At 46.4% G+C, this 21,552-nt stretch overlaps 1 protein-coding gene across 4 annotated transcripts in view; it reads right to left on the bottom strand.

Annotated features, from left to right (window-relative positions):
- Nucleotides 1–20,291: 20,291 nt before the first annotated feature.
- Nucleotides 20,292–21,552, bottom strand: part of LOC132832527 (IgGFc-binding protein-like) — a 274,277-nt gene continuing 273,016 nt past the window's right edge. For all 4 annotated transcript variants that reach the window (XM_060850609.1, XM_060850611.1, XM_060850610.1 and 1 more), the window contains one exon: nt 20,292–20,750. In XM_060850609.1, coding sequence (XP_060706592.1) covers nt 20,584–20,750 — 167 coding nt within the window. In that variant the 3' untranslated portion in view covers nt 20,292–20,583. The remainder of the gene's footprint in view (nt 20,751–21,552) is intronic.

The raw sequence follows: 21,552 nt of genomic DNA, 5'->3' as shown, positions 1-21,552 counted from the left end.
AGAAATAGAGGCAGGGTGCCTGCAGAGTGGAGAGATAAATGAGAGGTGGGTGGGGGTGGGGAGAAGGTAGCATAGAGGACAATAGGTGAATGGTGGTGGGAATGGAGGTGATAGGTCAGAGAGGAGGGTGGAGCAGATAGGTGGGAAGGGAGATTGGCAGGTAGGACAGGTCATGAGGACAGTTCTGAGCTGGAAGGTTGGAACTGGGGTAAGGTGAGGGGAGGGGAAATGAGGAAACTGGTGAAGCCCACCAGTTATATTGACCAGGGTGGACAATTGCTTTGGGAGTGGGTGGATTATTGGATCAGGAAAGGTGTGCATTGATTCAAGAGTATATGTGGTGCTGAACCAGGAAGGGTGGATAATGGGAAGGAACAAAGAGCAAAGAAAATTTGCAGCCCAGGAACAGGCCCTTCAGCCCCTCCAAGCCTGAGCCGACCCAAATGTACTGTCTAAACCTGTTGGTCAATTCCTAAGCATCTGTATCCCTCTACCTCCTACCTACTCAAGCATTTATCCAGATGCATCTTAAATGAATCTACCGTGCCTGCCTCTACCACCTCTGCTAGCAACACGTTCCAAACACCCACCACCCTCTGTGTGAAGTACTTGCCGCATGTATCCCCCTTAAACTTTCCATCTCTCACTTTGAAAGCGTGACCTCTCGTTATGGAATCCTTCACCCTGGGAAAAAGCTTGTCTCTATCCACCCTGTCTATACCCTTCAGGATTTTGTAAACCTCAATCAGGTCCCCCCTCAATCTCCTTTTTTCTAATGAAAACAAACCTAACCTACTCAACCTTTCTTCATAGCGAGCACCTTCCATACCAGGAAACATCCTCGTAAACCTTCTCTGCACCCTCTCCAAAGTGTCCACATCCTTTTAGTAATGTGGCGACCAGAACTGTACACCGTACTCTGAATCCGGCCGAACCAATGTCTTGTATAATTTTAACATGACTTGCCAGCTCTTATACTCAATACCCCGTCCAATGAAGGCAAGCATACCATATGTCTTCTTGACCACTCTATCCAACTGTGCAGCAATCTTCAGGGTACAATGGACCTGCACTCCCAGATCTCTCTGCCCATCAACTTTTCCCATGATTCTTCCATTCATTGTATAATTCACTTGAGAAATGGTCTTGCCTAAATGCATCACCTCACATTTGTCTGGATTGAAACTCATCTGCCACATTTCTGCCCAACACTCCAGTCTATCTATATCCGCCTGTAATCTTTAACAGTCCCTTATACTTTCTGCAACTCCACCAACAGTGCCCTCTTCCAGATCATTTGTGTACATTACAAACAACAGTGGCCCCAACACTGACCCCTATGAAACACCACTAGTCACCTTTCTCCATTTCGAGAAACTCCCTTCGACTACTACTCTCTGTCTCCTGTTGCTCAACCAGTTCTTTATCCACCTAGCTAGAACACCCTGCACACCATGTGACTTCACTTTCTCCATTAGTCTACCATGGGGAACCTTATCAAACACCTTAAAGTCCATGTATATGACATCAACAGCCCTTCCTTCATCTAATAACTTGGTCACTTCCTCGAAGAACTCTATTAAGTTAGTAAGGCACGATCTCGCTGCACAAAACCATGTTGCCTATCACTGATAAGCTCATTCGTTTCTAAATATAAATAGATCCTATCACTCAGTACCCTCTCCAGCAACTTCCCCACCACTGACGTCAGGCTCACTGGTCTGTAGTTACCCGGAATATCCCTACTACCCTTCTTGTACAGGAGGACAACATGAGTAACCTTCCAGTCCTCCGTCACCTCACCTGTATTTAAGGATGCCATAAAGATATCTGTCAGGGCCCCAGCTATTTCCTCTCTCGCAACCTGGGATAGATCCCATCCGGTCCTGGGGATTTGTCCACCTTAATATCCTCTAGCCTACCCAACACATCTTCCCTACTTATGTCAACGTGATCCAGACTAATCAAACTTCTATCTCTAATCTCAACATTCATCATGTTCCTCTCCTCAGTGAACACTGATGCAAAGTAATCATTCAGAATCTCACCCATTCTCTCAGATTCAGCACACAGCATTCCTTCATTATCTTTTAGTGTACCAATCCTTTCTTTAGTTACTCACTTGCTTCTTATATAAGAATAAAATGCTTTGGGATTCTCCTTTATTCTGTTCGCTAAAGCTATTTCATGACCCCTTTTAGCTCTCTTGATTCCTCGTTTAAGACTTGTCCTACTCTTCCGATATTCCTCCAGGGCACATTCTGTTCTTAGCTGCCTAGACCTTATGTACGCTTCCCTTTTCCTCTTGGCTAGTCGTACAATTTCTCCTGTCATGCACAGTTCACAAATCTTGCCCTTCCTATCCTTTGCCTTCAACGGCACATGCCTAACCTGCACTATCTTAACCTATCTTTGAAAGCCTCCCGCATCTCATGTGTGGACTTCCCTTCAAATAGCTGTGTCCAATCCACACTTCCCAGCTCCTGCCTAATTTTGATAGAATTGGCCTTGGCCCAGTTTACCACTCTTCCCTGAGGACCACTCTCTTCTTTATCTATGATTATTGTAAAACTTACAGAATTGTGGTCACTGTTCCCAAAGAAATCCCCAACTTCTACCACTTGTCCTGGCTCATTCCCCAGTACCAGGTCCAATATGGCCATTTCCTTCATCAGACTACTGACATACTGCTCTAGAAAACTCTCCTGGACGCTTCGTACACATTCTACCCCATCCATATCTCTGACGCTAAGTGTATCCCAGTCAATGTTGGGAAAATTAAAATCTCCCATCACCACTACCCTATTGCCTCTACATCTATTCGCAATCTGTTTACGTATTTGTTCTTCTACACGCTCACGCTCACTGTTGGGAGGTCTGTAATACAGCCCCAACAATGTAACTGCACCCTTCTTATTTCTCAGCTCCACCCATAATGCCTCACTACCCAAGACTGCCATAGGAGTTGCAGTGGATACTGGAAAGCGTGAGCCATCGGTTTAGGAAAAATAGGCAATTGGCTCAGGATTAGGGAGGCATGCTAGATTGGGATTGATTCAGTGATTTGTTTACAAAAACTGGTTAATTCGGTCAAAAAGGATGGATGATTGGTCCTGGAATGAGTGGGATGTTGGATTGGGAACTGTGATTCGGGGGATGAGTGGGATACTTGATGAGGAGGGGAGTGCAGCATCAGTTTGTTAATGATGAACTCATAAATTGGGAAAGGATGGGCTGTTGGATTAGAATTAGAGGGCAATTGGTTCAAGAATGGATGGGATATTGGGTCTGCAAGTGTGGAGCATTGGATTGGGAAAGATGAATATTGATTTCGGAATAGCTTGGATATTAAGCCACATATAGTTGGTTGTTTAAGTCAGAAACGTGAGGGATTCTGATGATGGAGCGGTGGATGATTGCATTTGGAAAAGATGGGTGAGGTATACCCGGCTGGAGGCAGCAGTGCTACGAGGATACCAAGTGGAGTTAACAGTATCCTGGAATTTCTCTTGACCTGCTCTGCGTTTGGGTAAGTATGAGACAATCTTACCTTGTGGGTCAGACCCATAGAGGTTGGCTTATTGGATCATGTGTCGATGTGACTGTCCTCGGTGCTGCCAGCACCCACTACCCGGAAGAATCCCATCTTCTAGTGGCACGCCAAATAGGGACATAATCTGTTTAGCAAAGATTCCTAAAGGTTGCTCCAGTTCACAGGGGATAGCAGGCCAGTGTTCCAACCTTGACCAATATGGCAGTTTGCGAGTCCAGGTGCATGTTTTTTGTCATTCCTGGAGCTGCAAAAGGCCATCCCGTGTGTGAAAAATCCGACGAGCATGGATGGGTTCATCCTCACTTTTGTTTGCGATTTTGATACTTTCTTTGCTCCCTCTCAAAACAAATACATCTTTTAATTTATTCATTTTGTGGGATGTGGGTGTCTCTGGCTGGAACCAGATTTTATTGCCCGTCCCTAGTTACCCCCTTGAGAAGTTAGCGGTGAGCTGCCTTCTTGAGGGAATTCAGCGACAGTGAAGGGATGGCAATATATTTCTAAGTCAGGGTGGTAAATGGCTTAGAGGGGAACTCACAGGGGTTGGAGTTCCCACGTATCTGCTGCCCTCGCCCTTCTAGATGGAAGTGTTAATGGGTTTGGAAGATGCTGCCAGAGGGTGCATTTTTACGTAGTACACACTGCTGCTACTGAGCGTCAGTGATAGACGGAGTGGCTGCTTGTGGGTGTGGTGCCAATCAAACGTGTTGCTTTGTCTGGGATGGTGTCAAGCTTCTTGAGCGTTGTTGGAGCCGCACCCATCCAGGCAAGTGGAGAGTATTCCATCACACCCCTGTCATGTGCCTTGGAGATGATGGTCAAGCTTGGGGAGTCAGGAGGTGAGTTGCTCACTGCAGTATTCATGGCTTCTGACCTGCTCTTATAGCCACTGTGTTTAAGTGATGAGGCCAGTTGAGTTTCTGATCAATGATACATTCCCAGGGTGTTGATAGTGGGGGAATTTAGTGATGTTGACACCATTGAATGTCATGTGGTGTTGGTGACATTGTCTCTTATTGATGATGGCTACAGACTGACATTTGTGTGATGCGAATGTTACTTGCCATTTATTTGCCCAAGCTTGTCCAGGATATTGTCCAGATCCTGTTGCATTTGGACATGGACTGCTTCAGTGCCTGAGGAATGGTGCTGAACATTGTGCAATCATGCCTGATGAAGGGCTGATCCCTGAAACGTTGATTTTCCTGCTCCTCAGATGCTGCCTGACCTGCTGTGCTTTTCTAGCACCACACTCTCTACTCTAGTCTCCAGCATCTGCAGTGTTCACTTCCACCTCACCTTCAGGTCTGCCTGGTGCTGCTCCTGGCATACCCTCCTGCACTCTCCACTGAACCAGGGTTAATCTCCTGGCTTGGTGGTAATGGTTGAGTGGGGGATATGCTGGGCCATGAGGTTACAGGTTGCACTGGGGTATAATTCTGCTGCTGTTGATGGCCCACAGTGCCTCATGGATGCCTAGTCTTGAGTTGCTTGATCTGTTTGAAGTCTGTCTCATTGAGCACAGTGATAGTGCCACACAGCGATGGAAGTTATTCTCAATGTGAAGATGGGTCTTTGTCTCCACAAGGGCTGTGCATAGTCACTCATGCTGACACTGTCATGGACAGATATATCTGCAGCTGACAGGTTACTAAGAATGAGGACAAGCCTGTTTTTCCCTCCTGTTGGTTCCCTCACCACCTGCCGCAGACCCGGTCTAGCAGCTCTGTCCTTTAGGACCCGACCAGCTCGATCAGTCGTACTGCTGCTGCTGAGTCACTCTCGGTGGAGAAAGTGAGGACTGCAGATGCTGGAGATCAGAGCTGAAAATGTGTTGCTGGAAAAGCGCAGCAGGTCAGGCAGCATCCAAGGAGCAGGAGAATCGACGTTGGGCATGAGCCCTTTTTCATTCTTGGTGGTGAACATTGAAATCCCCCCCACCCAGAATACATCTTGTGCCCTTGCCACCCTCACTACTTCCTCCAAGTGTTGTCCAACATGGAGGAGTGCCGATTCCTCAGCTGAGGGAGGGCGGTACGTGGTAATCAGCAGGAGGTTTCCTTGCTCATGTTTAACCTGAATCTATGAGACTCCATGGGATCCGGAGTCAAGGTTGAGGAGTCCCTGGACAACTCCCTCCTGACTGTATCCCACTGTGCCACCACCTCTGCTGGGTTTGTCCTACCGTTGGGATAGGACATATCCAGGGATGGTGACGGTGGTGTCTGAGACATTGGCTGTAAGGTATGATTCTATGAGTACGACTGTGTCAGGATGTTGCTTGACTAGTCTGTGAGACAGCCTTCCCAATTTTGTCACTAGCTCCCAGATGTTAGTGAGGCGGACTTTGCGGGGTTGACAGGGATGTTTCCGCTGTTGACTTTAGTTTCATGTCTCGGGACTTTGTAGCGATTTATACAACTGGATGGCTTGCTAGGTCATTTCAGAGGAGAATTAAGACAAACCACATTGCTGTGTGTCTGGAGTCGCATGTAGACCAGACCAGGTGAGGATGGCAGATTTCCTTCCCTGAAGGTCATTAGTGAATTTGATGGGTTTTCCCAACAATTGACCATGATTTCCGGATCATCAGTAGATTCTTAATTCTAGATTTTCTTCTGATTTTAAATTCCACCATTTGGATTTGAACCTGAGTCCCCGGAACATTATTTGGATCTCTGGATGACCACTAGACCATTGCCTTCCCAATGAACCAATAATGAACCAATTTAAGCCAACATTGCTACAGTTCTGCAGTTCAAACCAACAAGTCTTAAAAAACACAACCATCTGTACTTTATGAAGTAGCACAGCAGCCTCCAGGAATTATATCTGCACAGTGGATGCAATAATCTCTTTCTGGTGAGACCAACGACTTCATATTCCCCTCCGAGTCATGCACCATCCTGAATTGGAGCTGTGATGCCTTTCCTTCTCTGTTGGAGGGTCAAAATCCTGAAAGTCCATCCGGAATGGTGCTGTGGGTGTACCAGAAGCTCACCACCACCTTCACTCGGGCAGGTTGGCCAGGCACATCAACTACTGGCGAAAAGAAAACTTCATGCAACATGGAATTTAAATGTTCAGAGGGCAATCCATTTTACATCCTTCCCATAGACAGCACCTTCCAAGCATAGAATCCTAGAATTCCTACAGAGAACTCTAGAAACATCAAAACTACTGTTTGTCATTTTTATAAATGAACTGGATCAGGGTGTCGAAGGATGGGTTAGTAAATTTGCGGATGACCCTTAGGCCGGTGGAGTTGTAGGTAGTGCTGTAGATTACAGAGGGACATAGATAAACTGCAAAGCTGGGCATAGAGGTGGTGAATGGAGTTTAATGTAGAGAAATGTGAGGTGATTCACTTTGGAATGAGCAACAGGAATAAAGATTACTGGGCTTCTGGTAAGATTCTTGGTACTGTAGATGAGCAGAGAGATCTCTGTATCCATGCACTTAAATCCCTGAAAGTTGCCACCCAGTTTGATAGGGTTGTTAAGAAGGCATACGGTGTGTTAGCATTTATTGGTAGAGGGATTGTGTTTCAGAACTATGAGGTCATGCTGCAGCTGTACAAAACTCTGGTAGGACCGCACTTGGAGTATTGCGTACAGTTCTGGTCACCGCGTTATAGGAACGATGTGGAAGTGTTGGAAAGGGTTCAGAGGAGATTTACTAGCATGTTGCCTGGTTTGGAGGGAAGATCTGATGAGGAAAGACTGAGGGACTTGAGGCTGTTCTCATTAGAAAGAAGAAAGTTGAGAGGTGACATAATTGAGACATATAAGATAATCAGTGGGTTAGATAGGGTAGACAGTGAGAGCCTTTTTCCTCGGATGGTGATGGCTAGCACAAGGGGACATAGCTTTAAATTGAGGGGTGATAGATATAGGATAGATGTCAGAGGTGGTTTCTTTACTCAGAGAGTAGGTGGTGCATGGAACGCCCTGCCTGCAACAGTAGTAGACTCACCAACGTAAGGGCATTTAAATGGTAATTGGATAAACATATGGATCAAAGTGGAATAGTGTAGGTTAGATGGGCTTCAGATTGGTTTCACAGGTCAGTGTGACATCGAGGGCGGACGGGCCTGTACTGCGCTGTAGTGTTCTATGTTCCATATCATTGTTCCCTCAGTGTTGTTGGGTTAAAATCCTCGAGTTCCCTCCCAAACCTGCACTTTCTTAGGAGGAACTAGGGATGTGCAACAGTTGCTAGCCCAGCTAGGCGTGCTCACGGCCCACAACTGAATAAAGGAAGTATGCGACGCTGGTTACCATGGAGACCAAAATTGGGTTGTGCACCTGATCCTCAAGGTGGGCAGGTTGGGCTGCAATTGTTCCCTGACGTCTTGAAGTGCAATTGGAATACTCCCCATGCAGTGGCCGGTAATATTGAGCAGCCCTGGTGGTTATCCTCAGATCGAACCTGATTGTTATTGCCAAGTTTGTATTTTTAAAACAAAGTTATCCAATGAGCAGGGGCTCGTCTTCCATCCGTTTGAGAGCAGGTGAAGATGCACCAAAGCAAACTGAGATGGCTAGTTAATTCCTGTGTTTTTTTCTCTTCCCACCTACCCACCACACCCCCCCCCCACCCCCCCACCTTCCGCTCCCTCAATCTTTGTGCAGGAGGCCGTGCCAATTTCGAAAGGGAAAGTGCCAATTATTCCATGTATATGTTTGGCTTGCTTTCGACTGTTTGTCTGAGTCTGATCACCGCTCTGATCCTGCAAAGAAAATACTACTTGCGGCAAAACTGAGTGGTTGCTGTATCCAGCAGCTGGGGTTTTAAAACAAAAATTGAAACGCGCACGGATGTGAATGAAGCACAACTCCTCCTTTCACCCTTTCTCTTTCTGCCTGCATCCAGAAAAGTGCTCTTGTACAAAACTGAATGCGTTTTCTCTCCCCATCCCCAAGGTACTTATTCACGTATTGCGCACACATACCTTCTCTAAGGCTATCCACTTGGAATTCCCTGTGTCCTGACTGCAGGGCTAAGCCCCTAGATGTACAAACCTATCAATGGCTGGGGGGGTGGTTGGGAGTGGGTGAGAAATCTGTCAGGGCTTCAGATTGTGATCTTTTGGCTCTTCAATTAATGATGATTTTATTTTTCCCAATAAAACAAATTTAAAATAACCAGGAGAGTAAACAAAAATGAACTCGAATCAGTTTATTTTGAAGTGTTGCTTTTATATGATGGCAATGTTTTTTAAGAGTTAATGATTAAATGGGCTGATTGCTTCTGCTGTGAAAGTAAACAAAATCACTGTCATGATTGCTATGATTTAAAGTTAATTCTCTGTGTACCTACTGAACTCGATTAAAGTATTTATTGCACCAGACCTGATCACCGTTTTTTCTGCCCTGTACTTCCATTCCTTAACAAGCAAAGCAGATGACCTCAGTCTGTTCCCAAGGGAAAATAGCGACTGCTAACCAAGAACCTATAACAGCCCATAAATGGACTCATTGTGAGCTCGTGCCCAAACAGAACTGGCTTCCTAGAAACTGAGTGTGCAAATGCGCCCTCATATCGACAAGGATCGATAAGCCCTGTTCTGGAGATCTGAAACAGCAGCCCCCACATCTTTGAGGCACTCAACAGATTAGGCAGCATCTATGAAATGAGGATAGCAACTTCTCCAGGGATAGCAATTCCCATGCTCTGAGTGAGCACACTGAAAGTATGGTTGCTAAATTTGCGAGTGCAATAGCTGGGAGAGTATGTTGTCACGAGAAGGTTGAATCTACCAAGGGATATAGGCACATTAAGGGAGTGGACAGAGATTTGGCAGACGGGTTATTTTTAGGCTTAAAATTGGGAGATACAATTGGGAGGTTTGCAGGCGACACTAATAAAGAGGGTTGCAATGGACTGCAGGAAGACATCAATAATTTGGTGGAGTGTTGGTCAGATAATTAGTCAATGGAACTCAGTCTAGAGAAGTGCATGGCTATGCATCTGGGGAAGGCACAAGAGAAAGGAGGGGTAAAGAAAGGGAGAGATGTTGATGTGCATGTCCGAGATCTCCTCGCGATGGGTGAACCAGGAGATAATGTGGTAAAGAAGGCATTTGGGTTGCTGCCCTTTATTGGGAAAGCTAGTGAATAGGAGAAAGTGAGGGCTGCAGATGCTGGAGATCAGAGCTGAAAATGTGTTGCTGGAAAAGCGCAGCAGGTCAGGCAGCATCCAAGGAGCAGGAGAATCGACGTTTCGGGCATGAGCCCTTCATCAAGAATGAAGAAAGTGTGTCACACTTTCCTCATTCCTGAAGAAGGGCTCATGCCCGAAACGTCGATTCTCCTGCTCCTTGGATGCTGCCTGACCTGCTGCGCTTTTCCAGCAACACATTTTCAGCAAGGTTGTGAATACCAATACTGATACTCTGTAAGACACTGGTTAGACCAAAGCTGCAGTTTTGTATACTATTACACATCACAGTGTTATGGACCAGTTCAGACCCCCTCAAAATCTTTGAGGAAAGTGGCCTCGACCCTAACTTTTTATTATTTTAAAGGCAGGAGTGAAGGGGGTATTCCAGGTGTGCTGCAGTTGGTCAAATCACTCAGCTTTAAGCAAAACAGAATTTATTTAAACCAGTTGAAACACAAGCAAAATAAAACTGACTTTAGAATGACTTCACTGGAAAATTTCACTGACCTGATACAGTAACTATTACTAATTAACTGTTCCAATCCCATAAACGCACCCTTTGACAAAAAGGTAAATTCAAATACAGATTCTTACAGGTAGCACAGAGCAACATGCAAAGACAGATTTCAGTGGAATTCTCTACTGAAGCTTGCAACTCCTTTGGATGCACACACATACACACACACACCCATACACACACACACACACATACACACACACACACACACACACCCATACACACACACACTCATACACACACACACACTCTTTTACACACACCCACCCATACACACACACCCATACACATACACACACACACACCCATATACAAACACGCACACCCATACACACACATGCACGCACGCACACACACCCATACACACACACACCCATACATACACATGCACACACACACACACACATACACACACACACCCATACACACACACACACCCATACATACACACGCACACACACACACCCACGCACGCACACACCCATACACACACACGCACGCACACACACATACACACACCCGCACGCACACACACCCAGACACACCCAGACACACGCACGCGCGCACACATACACACACACACACACACCCATACACACACACACACATCTTGTGACAGCTACAGCGAAGACAAGCTAAAATAAGAACCTGAACTGGGAGAAGTGAACTGGCCACTCCCCTTCCATTGTTAAATGAGACTCTTCAACACCTCTACCCTTACCACCTCTCTTCAAACAAAAACCACGGACAAAATAATCTTTTTTTCAAGACACAGCATCCTCACAACAGGAAATATGTAACTGCAGCAGGAAGAGCACGGAGAAGGTTTACAGGAATGTTACCAGGATTTGTAATTTGAAGCTGTGAGGGGGAATTGGAGAAGCTCGGGACAGAGGAGGCTGAAGGGTAACAATCCAGGAGTGTACAAAATAACAAGAGGCTTGGACAAGGTGGAAAGGGGAGACAAACTTTCTCAAGGAGAGATGTCAGTTATCAGGAGGCACAGGTTGAAGGTGACAGGAGAATGAGAGAAGACACGCCGAAACACTCTTTCACCCAGAGGGGGAGTTAACCTTTCTGTTTGGGGGTTCAGGATGGAACCAATTAAACTCTTGAAAATATCTGCATCTCGAGTGCTGTAAACTGTAAAGCTACAGGCCACATTCTGGACTGGGGGATTAGAATAGGGGTCTAGTTAATTCAGCTAGGTGCAGACACGATGGGCCAAAGGGTCTCTTTCTGTGCTGTCTGGTTCTATACATGTGGGCGAGTGTGAAGTTTTCTACGTCGGTAGGAAGAACAGAAGATCAAAATACTATTTAATTATAGAACTCAATAGTACAGAGGAGATGGGTATCCTGGTAGATGAATCACAGGTTAGTATGCAGGTAGGCCAAGTGAGTAGGAATTGAAGATTGTTATTTATTCAAAGGGAGTGGAATGAGTAACCAGGGAAGTTTAAGTACAGCCATATATGGAACATATAACATAGAACATTACAGCACAGTACAGGCCCTTCAGCCCTCGATGTTGTGCCGCCCTGTCATACTAATCTGAAGCCCATCCCACCTACACTATTCCATGTCCGTCCATATGCCTGTCCAATGATGACTTAAATGCACTTAAACTTGGCGAATCTACTACCGATGCAGGCAAAGCATTCCATACCCTTACTACTCTCTGAGTAAAGAAACTCCCTCTGACATCTGTCTTATACCTATCTCCCCTCACTTTAAAGTTGTGCCCCCTTGTGTTTGCCGTCCCCATACTTGGAAAAAGGCTCTCCCTGTCCACCCTATCTAACCCTCTGATTATCTTGTATGTCTCTATTAAGTCACCTCTCAACCTTCTTCTCTCTAATGAGAACAGCCTCAAGGCCCTCAGCCTTTCCTCATAAGACATTCCTTCCATACCAGGCAACATCCTAGTAAATCTCCTCTGCACCCTTTCCAAAGCTTCCACATCCTTCTTATAATGCGGTGACCAGAACTGTACACAATACTCCAAGTGTGGCCGCACCAGAGTTTTTACAGCTGCAGTATGACCTCCTGGTTCTGGAACTCAATCCCTCTACTAATAAAGGCCAAAATACTGTATGCCTTCTTAACAACCATGGAGTAAAAAGTGAGGTCTGCAGATGCTGGAGATCAGAGCTGAAAATGTGTTGCTGGTTAAAGCACAGCAGGTCAGGCAGCATCCAAGGAACAGGAAATTCGACGATGTCATTCCTGATGAAGGGCTCTGGCCCGAAACGTCGAATTTCCTGTTCCTTGGATGCTGCCTAACCTGCTGTGCTTTAACCAGCAACACATTTTCAGCTTCTTAACAACCATGTCAATCTGGGTGGCAACTTTCAGGGATCTGTGTACATGGACACCGAGATCTCTCTGCTCATCTGCATTCCCAAGAATCCTACCATTAGCTCAGTACTTTGCGTTCCAATTACTCCGTCCAAAGTGTATCACCTCACACTTGTCCACATTAAACTCCATTTGCCACCTCTCAGCTCAGCTCTGCATCCTATCTATGTCTCTCTGCAACCTACTACATCCTTCGTCACTATCCATAACTCCACCGACCTTAGTGTTATCTGCAAATTTACTAACCCACCCTTCAAAGCCCTCATCCAGGTCATTTATGAAAATGACAAACAGCAGTGGACCCAACACCGACTCTTGCAGTACGCTGCTAGTAACTGGACACCAAGATGAACATGTTCCATCAACTCCAACCCTCTGTTTTCTTTCAGCAAGCCAATTACTGATTCAAACTGCAATGTCTCCCACAATAGCCTACTGTGGGGAACCTTATCGAACGCCTTGCTGAAATCCATATACACCACATCAACCGGGTTACTCTCATTTACCTGTATGGTCACTTTGTCAAAAAACACAATAAAATTTGTTAGGCACGACCTACCCTTCACAAAACTATGCTGACTGTCCCGGATCAGATTATTCTTTTATAGATGGTTATAAATCCTATCTCTTATAACCTTTTCCAACACTTTACCAACAACTGAAGTGAGACTCACTGGTCTGTAATTCCCAGGGTTGTCTCTACTACCCTTATTGAACAAGGGAACCACATTTGCTATCCTCCAGTCCTCAGGCACTATTCCTGTAGACAATGATGATTTGAAGATCAATGCCAAAGGCTTGGCCATCTCTTCCCTTGCTTCCCAGAGGATCCTAGGATAGATCCCATCTGGCCCAGGGGACTTGTCTATTTTCACACTCTGCAGTATTTCTAATGCCTCTTCTTTGTGAACCTCAATCTCTTCTAGTCTAGGTGCAAGTACTGTGTCTTCCTCACCAACATTTTCATTTTCTATAGTGAACACTGTCGAAAATATTTATGTGGTGCTTCCCCTATCTCCTCTGACTCCACACACAACTTCCCACTACTATCCTTGATTGACCCTAATTTAACTCTCGTCATTCTTTTATTCCTGACATACCTATGGAAAGCCTTAGGGTTAACCCTGATCCTATCCACCAACAACTTCTCATGTCTCCTCCTGGCTCTTCTGAGTTCTCTTTTTAGGTCTTTCCTGACTTCCTTGTAACCCTCAAGCACCCTAACTGAGTTTCCACATTTTGTCCTAACATAAGCCGCCTTCTTCTTGTTGACCAGGGATTCCACTTCCTTAGTAAACCAAGGCTCACGCGTTCTATATCTTCCTCCCTGCCTGACAGATACATACTTATCTAGGACACACAGTAGCTTTTCCTTGAATAAGCGCCACATTTTTAATGTGCTCATCCCCTGCAGTTTCCTTCCTCACTCTATGCTTCCTAAATCTTTCCCAATTGCATCATAATTTCCTTTCCCCCAGCTGTAATTCTTACTTGGTGGAGTACACCTATCCCTTTCCATCACTAAAGTAAATCTGACAGAATTGTGATCGCTGTCTCCAAAGTGCTCACCTATTTCTAAATCTAACACCTGGCCAGGCTTGTTACCCAGTACTAAATCTAAAGTGGTTTCGCCCCTTGTAGGCCTGTCTACATACTGTGTCAGGAAGCCCTCCTGCACACGCTGGACAAAAACCAACCCATCTATAGTACTCATACTGTAGTGATCCCAGTCAATATTTGGATAGTTGAAGTCCCCCATGACAACTATCCTGCCTCTCTCACTCCTATCGAGAATCATCTTTGCTATCCTTTCCTCTACATCTCTGGGACTATTCGGAGGCCTATAGAAAGCTCCCAGCATGGTGACTTCTCCTTTCCTGACCTCAGCCCAGACTACCTCAGTTAACGAGTCCTCAAACATCCTTTCTACAACTGTAATATTGTCCCTGATCAACAATACCACACCTCCCCCTCTTTTGCCATCTTCTCTGTTCTTACTGAAACATCTGAATCCCGGAACCTGCAACAGCCATTCCTGTCCCTGCTCTATCCATGTCTCCGTAATGGCCACAACATCGAAGTCCCAGGTACCAACCCACGCTGCCAGTTCACCCACTTTATTTCGGATGCTCCTCACGTTGAAGTACACACACTTCAATCCAGGTTCTCGGTGGCCAGTGTCAGATACTTAATTTGGGAACTCCCTACTCTCATCCTCTTCTGTACCTGTCCTACAATTTTGGTTCCCGTTCCCATGCTGTATTAGTTTAAATCCACCTTAATAGCTTCAGCGAATTTCCCACCCAGGATATTGGTACCCCTCTGGTTTAGATGAAGACCATCCTGCTTGTAGAGGTCTCACTTACCCCAGAAAGAGCTTCAATTATCAAAAATCCCGAAACCCTCCCTCCTGCACCATCCCTGTAGCCAGGTGTTCAACTCATTTCTCTCCCTATTCCTCACCTCACTAGCACGTGGCACGGGCAGCAAACCAGAGACAACAACTCTGTTTGTCCTAGCTCTAAGCTTCCATCCTAGCTCCCTGAATTTCTGCCTCAAGTCCCTATCTCTCTTCCGACCTATGTCGTTGGTGCCAATGTGGACCACGACTTGGGGCTGCTCTCCCTCCCTCCGAGGGATCCCAATAATACGGTCAGAGACATCACGGACCCTGGCACCCGGGAGGCAACACACCAACCGTGAGTCTCTCTCGTCCCCACAGAAGCTCCTATCTGTCCCCTTAACCAGACCATGTCTGAAGTACTGCGTACCATTTTGGTCTCGATTTTTGAAACAGGGTGAAATTGCTTGAGAAGTACTCCAAAGAAGATACAGTTGACTCATTCCTGTGATGAGGGGCTTATCTTATGAAGAAATGTTGAACAGGTTAAGCATGAATCCATTGACGTTTCAAGGAAGAGGAATGATCTTATCGAAAGGTAAGGGGCTGAAGGGACTGGGTAAGGTGGGAGATGTTTTCTCTTGAGGGGCAGACTAACTGATAGGACATGGTTAAGAATGCAAAGTTTCCCCTTGAAGACAGTAATGAGGAGAAATGTATTCTCTCAGAGTGTTCAGATCTCATCCCCTAGAGCTGGCATTGGTTGAGTCTTTCATTCCAGGCTGAGTGAGCTGGAGCTTTGACAGATGAGGCAGTCACAGGTTAAAGGGTGCAAACAGGCAAGTGGAGACGAGACCGCAACCGAATCAATCATGGAGCGGACTCCAAACGACAAATGGCTGGCTCTAGTCCTAAATCCTATTGCCCTATACTGAGGATGGCATGGTGGCTCAGTGGTTAGCACTGCTGCCTCACAGCACCATGGACCCGGGTATGATTGGGCACGTTCTTCCTGTGTCTGCGTGGATTTCCTCTGGGTGCTCCGGTTTCCTCCCACAATCTAAAGGTGTGCAGGTCAGGGTGGATGGGCTGTGCTAAATTGCCCCATATTGTGCAGGCTGGGTGGGTTAGCCATGGGAAGTGCAGGGTTATGTGAATAGGGTTGGGGGAGGGGGTTTGTAGGGTTAGTGCATAGTCAATGGGCTGAATGGCCTGCTTCCACATTGCAAGGATTGTATGTAAGAAGCAATGGGAAGTGAGCTATTTGGCCCTTCAAACCTACTACTCCATTTAATACAATCAAAGCTGGTCTAACTGTGGCCTCAACCTCGGTTTCCTGGGCAACTTTTGTTTTAAATAGAATCCCTACAGTGTGGAAACAAGCCCTTCAACCCAACAAGTCCACCCCGACCCCCTGAAGCGCAACCCATCCAGACCCATTTCCCCCTGACTAACGCACCTAACACTATAGGGCAACTTCCCATGGCTAATTCACCTGACCTGCACATCTTTGGATTGTGGGAGGAAACCGGAACACCCGGAGGAAACCCACACAGAAATGGGGAGGATGTGGAAACTCCACACAGACGGGAATTGAACCCGTGTCTCTGGCGCTTGGTATCTCGCAGTGCGATGAGCTCCCGATGTTTAAGTACTCCATGCAAGGATCATTCTCAGTCTGAAAGATTAATGCAGACACATGTTTCTCCACCTCCCCCACAACTCCTGATCAAACAGGAAGCTGCACGCATCCTTCTTGAATGTATTTGATAATCCAGCTTACATTGCCCTCTGGGAAGAAAGGGTGGCTCAGTAGTTAGTACTGTTGTCTCACAATGCCTGGGACCGGGGTTCAATTCCTCACTTGGACAACTGGCTGTATGGAGTTAACATGTTCTCCTGGTGCTTTTGTGAGTTTCCACCGGCTGTTCAGATTCCCTCCCACAGTCCAAAGATGTGCAGGTTAAGGTGCTAAATTGCCTCATCGTGTCCAAGGATGCACAAGCTGGGTGGGTTAGCCATGAGAAATGCAGAGTTACAGGGTTAGGGTGGGAAGTTGGGTCTGGGCAAGAGGCTCTTCAGAAGGTTGATGGCAGCTTTGATGGGCTGAATGGCCTCTATCTGTGCAGTAGGATTCTGTGAAAGTTGCAACGATTCTCCGAGAGGAAAGAACCGTCTCCTCATATCCAACATTCCCTCTAAGTCACCTGGCTGCAGTTTTGGAACTCACAGCTGCATGTGGGGCTCAGAGAGACAACACAGGAGATTTAAAACGAAAAGGGAATGGAGCTCATATCCACCTTTCACTGCTTACCCCTAATTTTGGAATGGCGACATTAGATTAGATTACCCCCGTGAGGGGAAATACCCTCTCTGCTTCCCTCCTGCCAAATTCTCTCTGAATTGTATGCTTTTCAAGAAGCTCATCTCATTTCTTTTTGCTCTAGTTCCATAGAAGAAGGTTGTTTCGGGTTTTGGTTAAAACTGGAAAATGTTAGTTACAGATAGAGTCATAGAGTTATACAGCACAGAAACAGACCCTTTGGTCCAACTCGTCCATACCAACCAGATATCGTAAATTAATCTGGTCCCATTTGCCAGCACTGGGCCCATATCTCTCTAAACCCTTCCTATTCATATACCCATCCAGATGCCTTTTAAATGCTAGCTTCTACTACATCATCTGGCAGCTCACTCTATATAACCACCACCGCCTGCTTGAAAAAGTTGCCCCTTAGGTCTCTTTTATATCTTTCCCCTCACACCCTAAACCTATACCCCTCTAGTTCCCCACCCCAGGGAAAACACCTTGTCTATTTACCCTATCCACGCCCCTCATATTTTATAAACCTCGATAAGGTCACCTCTCAGCCTCCAACACTCCAGGGAAAACAGCCCCAGCCTGTTCAGCCTGGTCAATGATGGTGTAAAAGAAGACAGAGATGGTGCATTATAGTCACCGTTTGTACGCGTCACCTGCATCAGACAATAATTGATAAAGGTTGGCAGATTTAGACCCTTAAATTAATTCCTTGAAAGACTCATGTATTGTGGAATTCACTGCCGCGAAGTGCAGTCATTGCTGGGACATTGAGTAAAGTTAAGGAGGAAATAGTCAGATTTTTAATTAATAATGAATTAAAGAGTAAGGGGGAAGGGGCATGAAGTGGAGTTGAAGCCAAGATGAGATCAGCCATGATCGTATTGAATGGTGGAACCGGCTTAAAGGGCTGAATGGCCTATTCCTGCTCAAGTTATTATCGTCAATAAAACAGAGCCAGAAAATGCTGGAAATCCCTTTAGCTGGCAGCGTCTGTGGAGCCTCACCGCAGCACTTCCCAACATATAGAGGTAGAGGCTATGAACCTCTGCATGGTGGCACAGTGGTTAGCACTGCTGCCTCATAGCGCCAGAGACCCGGGTTCGATTCCCGCCTCAGGCAACTGACTGTGTGGAGTTTGCACATTCTCCCCGTGTCTGCGTGGGTTTCCTCCCACAATCCAAAGATGTGCGGGTCAGATGAATTGGCCATGCTAAATTGCCCCTAGTGTTAGGTAAGGGGTAAGTGCAGGGGTATGGGTGGGTTGCGCGTCAGTGTGGACTTGTTGGGCCGAAGGGCCTGTTTCCACAGTGTAAGTAATCTAATATTTCTCAGCAACTTTCTGCAGGACAGCTGCTTGATCACTCATGACTCAAAGTAACTCCACCGTAATTTTTTAAAGAGTATGTATTCATGGGTGCAGGTTTGCTCGCTGAGCTGGAAAGTTCGTTTTCAGATGTTTCGTCACTATACTAGAATCAGAGAGAACCCCTGCAGTGTGGAAACAGGCCCTACGGCCCAACAAGAGCACACCCACCCTTCGAAGAGTATCCCACCCAAACCCATTACTGTGCATTTTACCCCTAACTAACATATCTTTGAACACTATTGGCAATTTAGCATGGCCAATTGACCTAATCTGCACATCTTTGGACTTGGTAACACCTTCCAACTCAGTGAGCAAACATACATCCAGAACCTCAACCTGAGCTACAAATCTTCTCAAAATTGCTAATATGTTTTCATCCTTGGGATATTGGCGTCACTTGGTTGGCCATAGCCAGTTGGACAGAAGTTAAGAGTCAACCCCTCCATTGCTGTAAGGGTTTGGGCTGACATGTAGGTCAGACCAGATAAGGCTAAAGGCCAGATCTGAACCAGGTGAATATTTACAAAAACCTTCTAGTGGTTGCAACTACGCTAGATTTCTATTCAATTCAAATTTCACTAGATGTTGGGATTGGAACCAGTTCCCTCAGGACATTGATCTGGGGTTGTGGATCGGTTGGCCAGTATCATAACAGAGGGTAACTGGACTCTGAGCATTAACACTCTTTCTCCCACTACAAATGCTGCCACACCTGCTGAGTTTCTCTAGCACAATCTGCCTCATGGCATTGAGCAACACAGTGGCTAGCAATACTGCCTTACAGCACCAGGGGCCCAGGTTTGATTCCTCAGGCAACTGTGTGTGTGGTGTTTGCACATCATCCCTGACTCTGTGTGAGTTTGCTCCGGTTTCCTCCCACAGTTCAAAGGCTTGTAGGTTAGGGTGGATTGGCCAGACTAACTTACCCAGGGATGTGCAGGCTATGTAGATTAGCCATAGCCAGTGCAGGATAGGGGGTGTGATGCTCTTTGGAGGGCTGGTATACTCTCGATAGGCCAAATGGCCAGACACTCCCAGCTGTAGGGGTTTCTATCTCATCATTTATTTGCAAAGGATGGTTGAAATTCGCCTGCAAAATTGCCATGTTGCTGATGCACTTTGTGGGTGGTTGGCTTAGTTGGCTGGTCAACTGGCCTGTGATGCAGGGTTACACCCGCAAGAAGGGCTCAATCCCCACACTGGCCGAGGCTACTGGGAAGGGCTCCCTCGCTCCAACTCTCCCTTGCCTTAGGTTCAACCACCACCAGTCATCTGTCTCTCTCTCTCTTTATTAGAGACAGCCTCACAATTCAGTCCAGTACCACTACAGCGAGTGAACTGGTTAGACTAGTCCACATATTCAGGCAGCCAATTTCTGGCTGGGCTGCCCATACATAAACATGGTTCAACGTGCCAGGAGATCTTCTCCACATCAACCAGTTCAGTAATGTGTTTGTGCAGCTCTCGTGGTGCAGTGGTAGTGCCCCTCTCTCTGAACAAAGGAGGCCTGGGTTCAAGGCCCACCTGCTCCAGGGATGTGCATAACACATTCCTCGGAGAGGGTTCACTTTAGGCAGTGCTGGGTCACATAGATGGGAAAGTAAGGAGCGGCCGTGCATGAACTGTTTTGAAGTCACAGAAAGACACTAAGAACTGGGTTGCCATTGACATCTCAATTTTATTTCTGTAGAGCAGAAGACAGGCAGCTAAGATTTTGGTAAAATTACAGCCTTTCAGTAATCAAGCATTTGCAGATTTTCCGCAATTCCGGCAGTTTTGGTGATCAGATCTAATTAATGAGGCTTCTGCGTGATTCACAAAAGGTTATGTTATCATTCGTTCAGCGTTGAGGGAAAAGCAACTGCTGATCAAGGTTTCAATTGCTCTGTTGAACAGTTTAAACCCATAACCAACACAGATGAAAGAACTGACATGGAGATCGCCTCCCAACGGCGCGTTCAACCACTTGGGATCCTCCGAAATCCGTGGAATTGTTGTAAGTAGTATCTTCTCTGGAACATCAAGCCAAAGACAGAAATCAGGAATCCCCCCGAGAGCACCCCAAGAATGGGGGCATAGCTGCTGTTCCCCTTCCTCTCTGAGTTCACCTGCAGACGGATGAGCTCTGGTTCAAAGAAAATAAAACAGACATGGTAAGAGGCAGCACAAATTCAACTGACCGCTGAAGACAGCTCGGTCAAAGTTCTAATACTTTACCCCGCCTCCAGCACTGAGCGGAAGTGACTTATTGGATCAAGGATGGACTAAACTAATATTTAGTGTTGTCCCATCCTGGTATATCCACCTGTCATGAACAGACTCATCTCTGTACCAATACTTTGAATCCCTACAATGTGGGAGCAGCCCATTCAGCCCTTCAAGTCTACACCAACCCTCTGCAAAGCATCCCATCAAGGTCCGCCCCTAACCCTGTATTGCCCATGGCCAAAAACCTTTGTCTTTGGATTATGGGAGGAAACCGGAGCACCCAGAGGAAACCCACAGATCCACAAGGAGAACATGCAGATCGTTCCCTGAGGTTGCAATCAAACCCAGATCCCTGGCGCTGTGAGGTAGCAGTGATAGCTGCTGATCCACTGTGCCATGCCTTGTTTGAAACAAGGTCAGGCTTTGAAATTTACTCAGAGCGATGGCAGCTCACGTGGACCTGGGAACCTAAAGGTGTGGCCAATGTGATAAGGCCCCCGCCTTGCCTGAGTACAAAGTAGACAAGTTTCTCCCCCGCTATGGTACAGCACTGGAGGCCATTCGGCCGATCATCCTGATACAGCTTCTTGCAGGGTCCATCCAGTTACATTCCCCACAGCCCTGAAAATCGTTCCTCAGTTGGGCTGGATGGACGGTTTACATTGTGATGCCAACAGCGTGGGTTCAATTCCTCTATCAACTGAGGCTATCATCAAGGA

The sequence above is a fragment of the Hemiscyllium ocellatum genome, chromosome 35 (genome assembly GCF_020745735.1).
Source record: "Hemiscyllium ocellatum isolate sHemOce1 chromosome 35, sHemOce1.pat.X.cur, whole genome shotgun sequence".
Lineage (NCBI taxonomy): Eukaryota > Metazoa > Chordata > Chondrichthyes > Orectolobiformes > Hemiscylliidae > Hemiscyllium > Hemiscyllium ocellatum.
The sequence above is the reverse complement of the archived record's forward strand: the minus strand, read 5'-3'. Positions and strand labels throughout refer to the sequence as shown.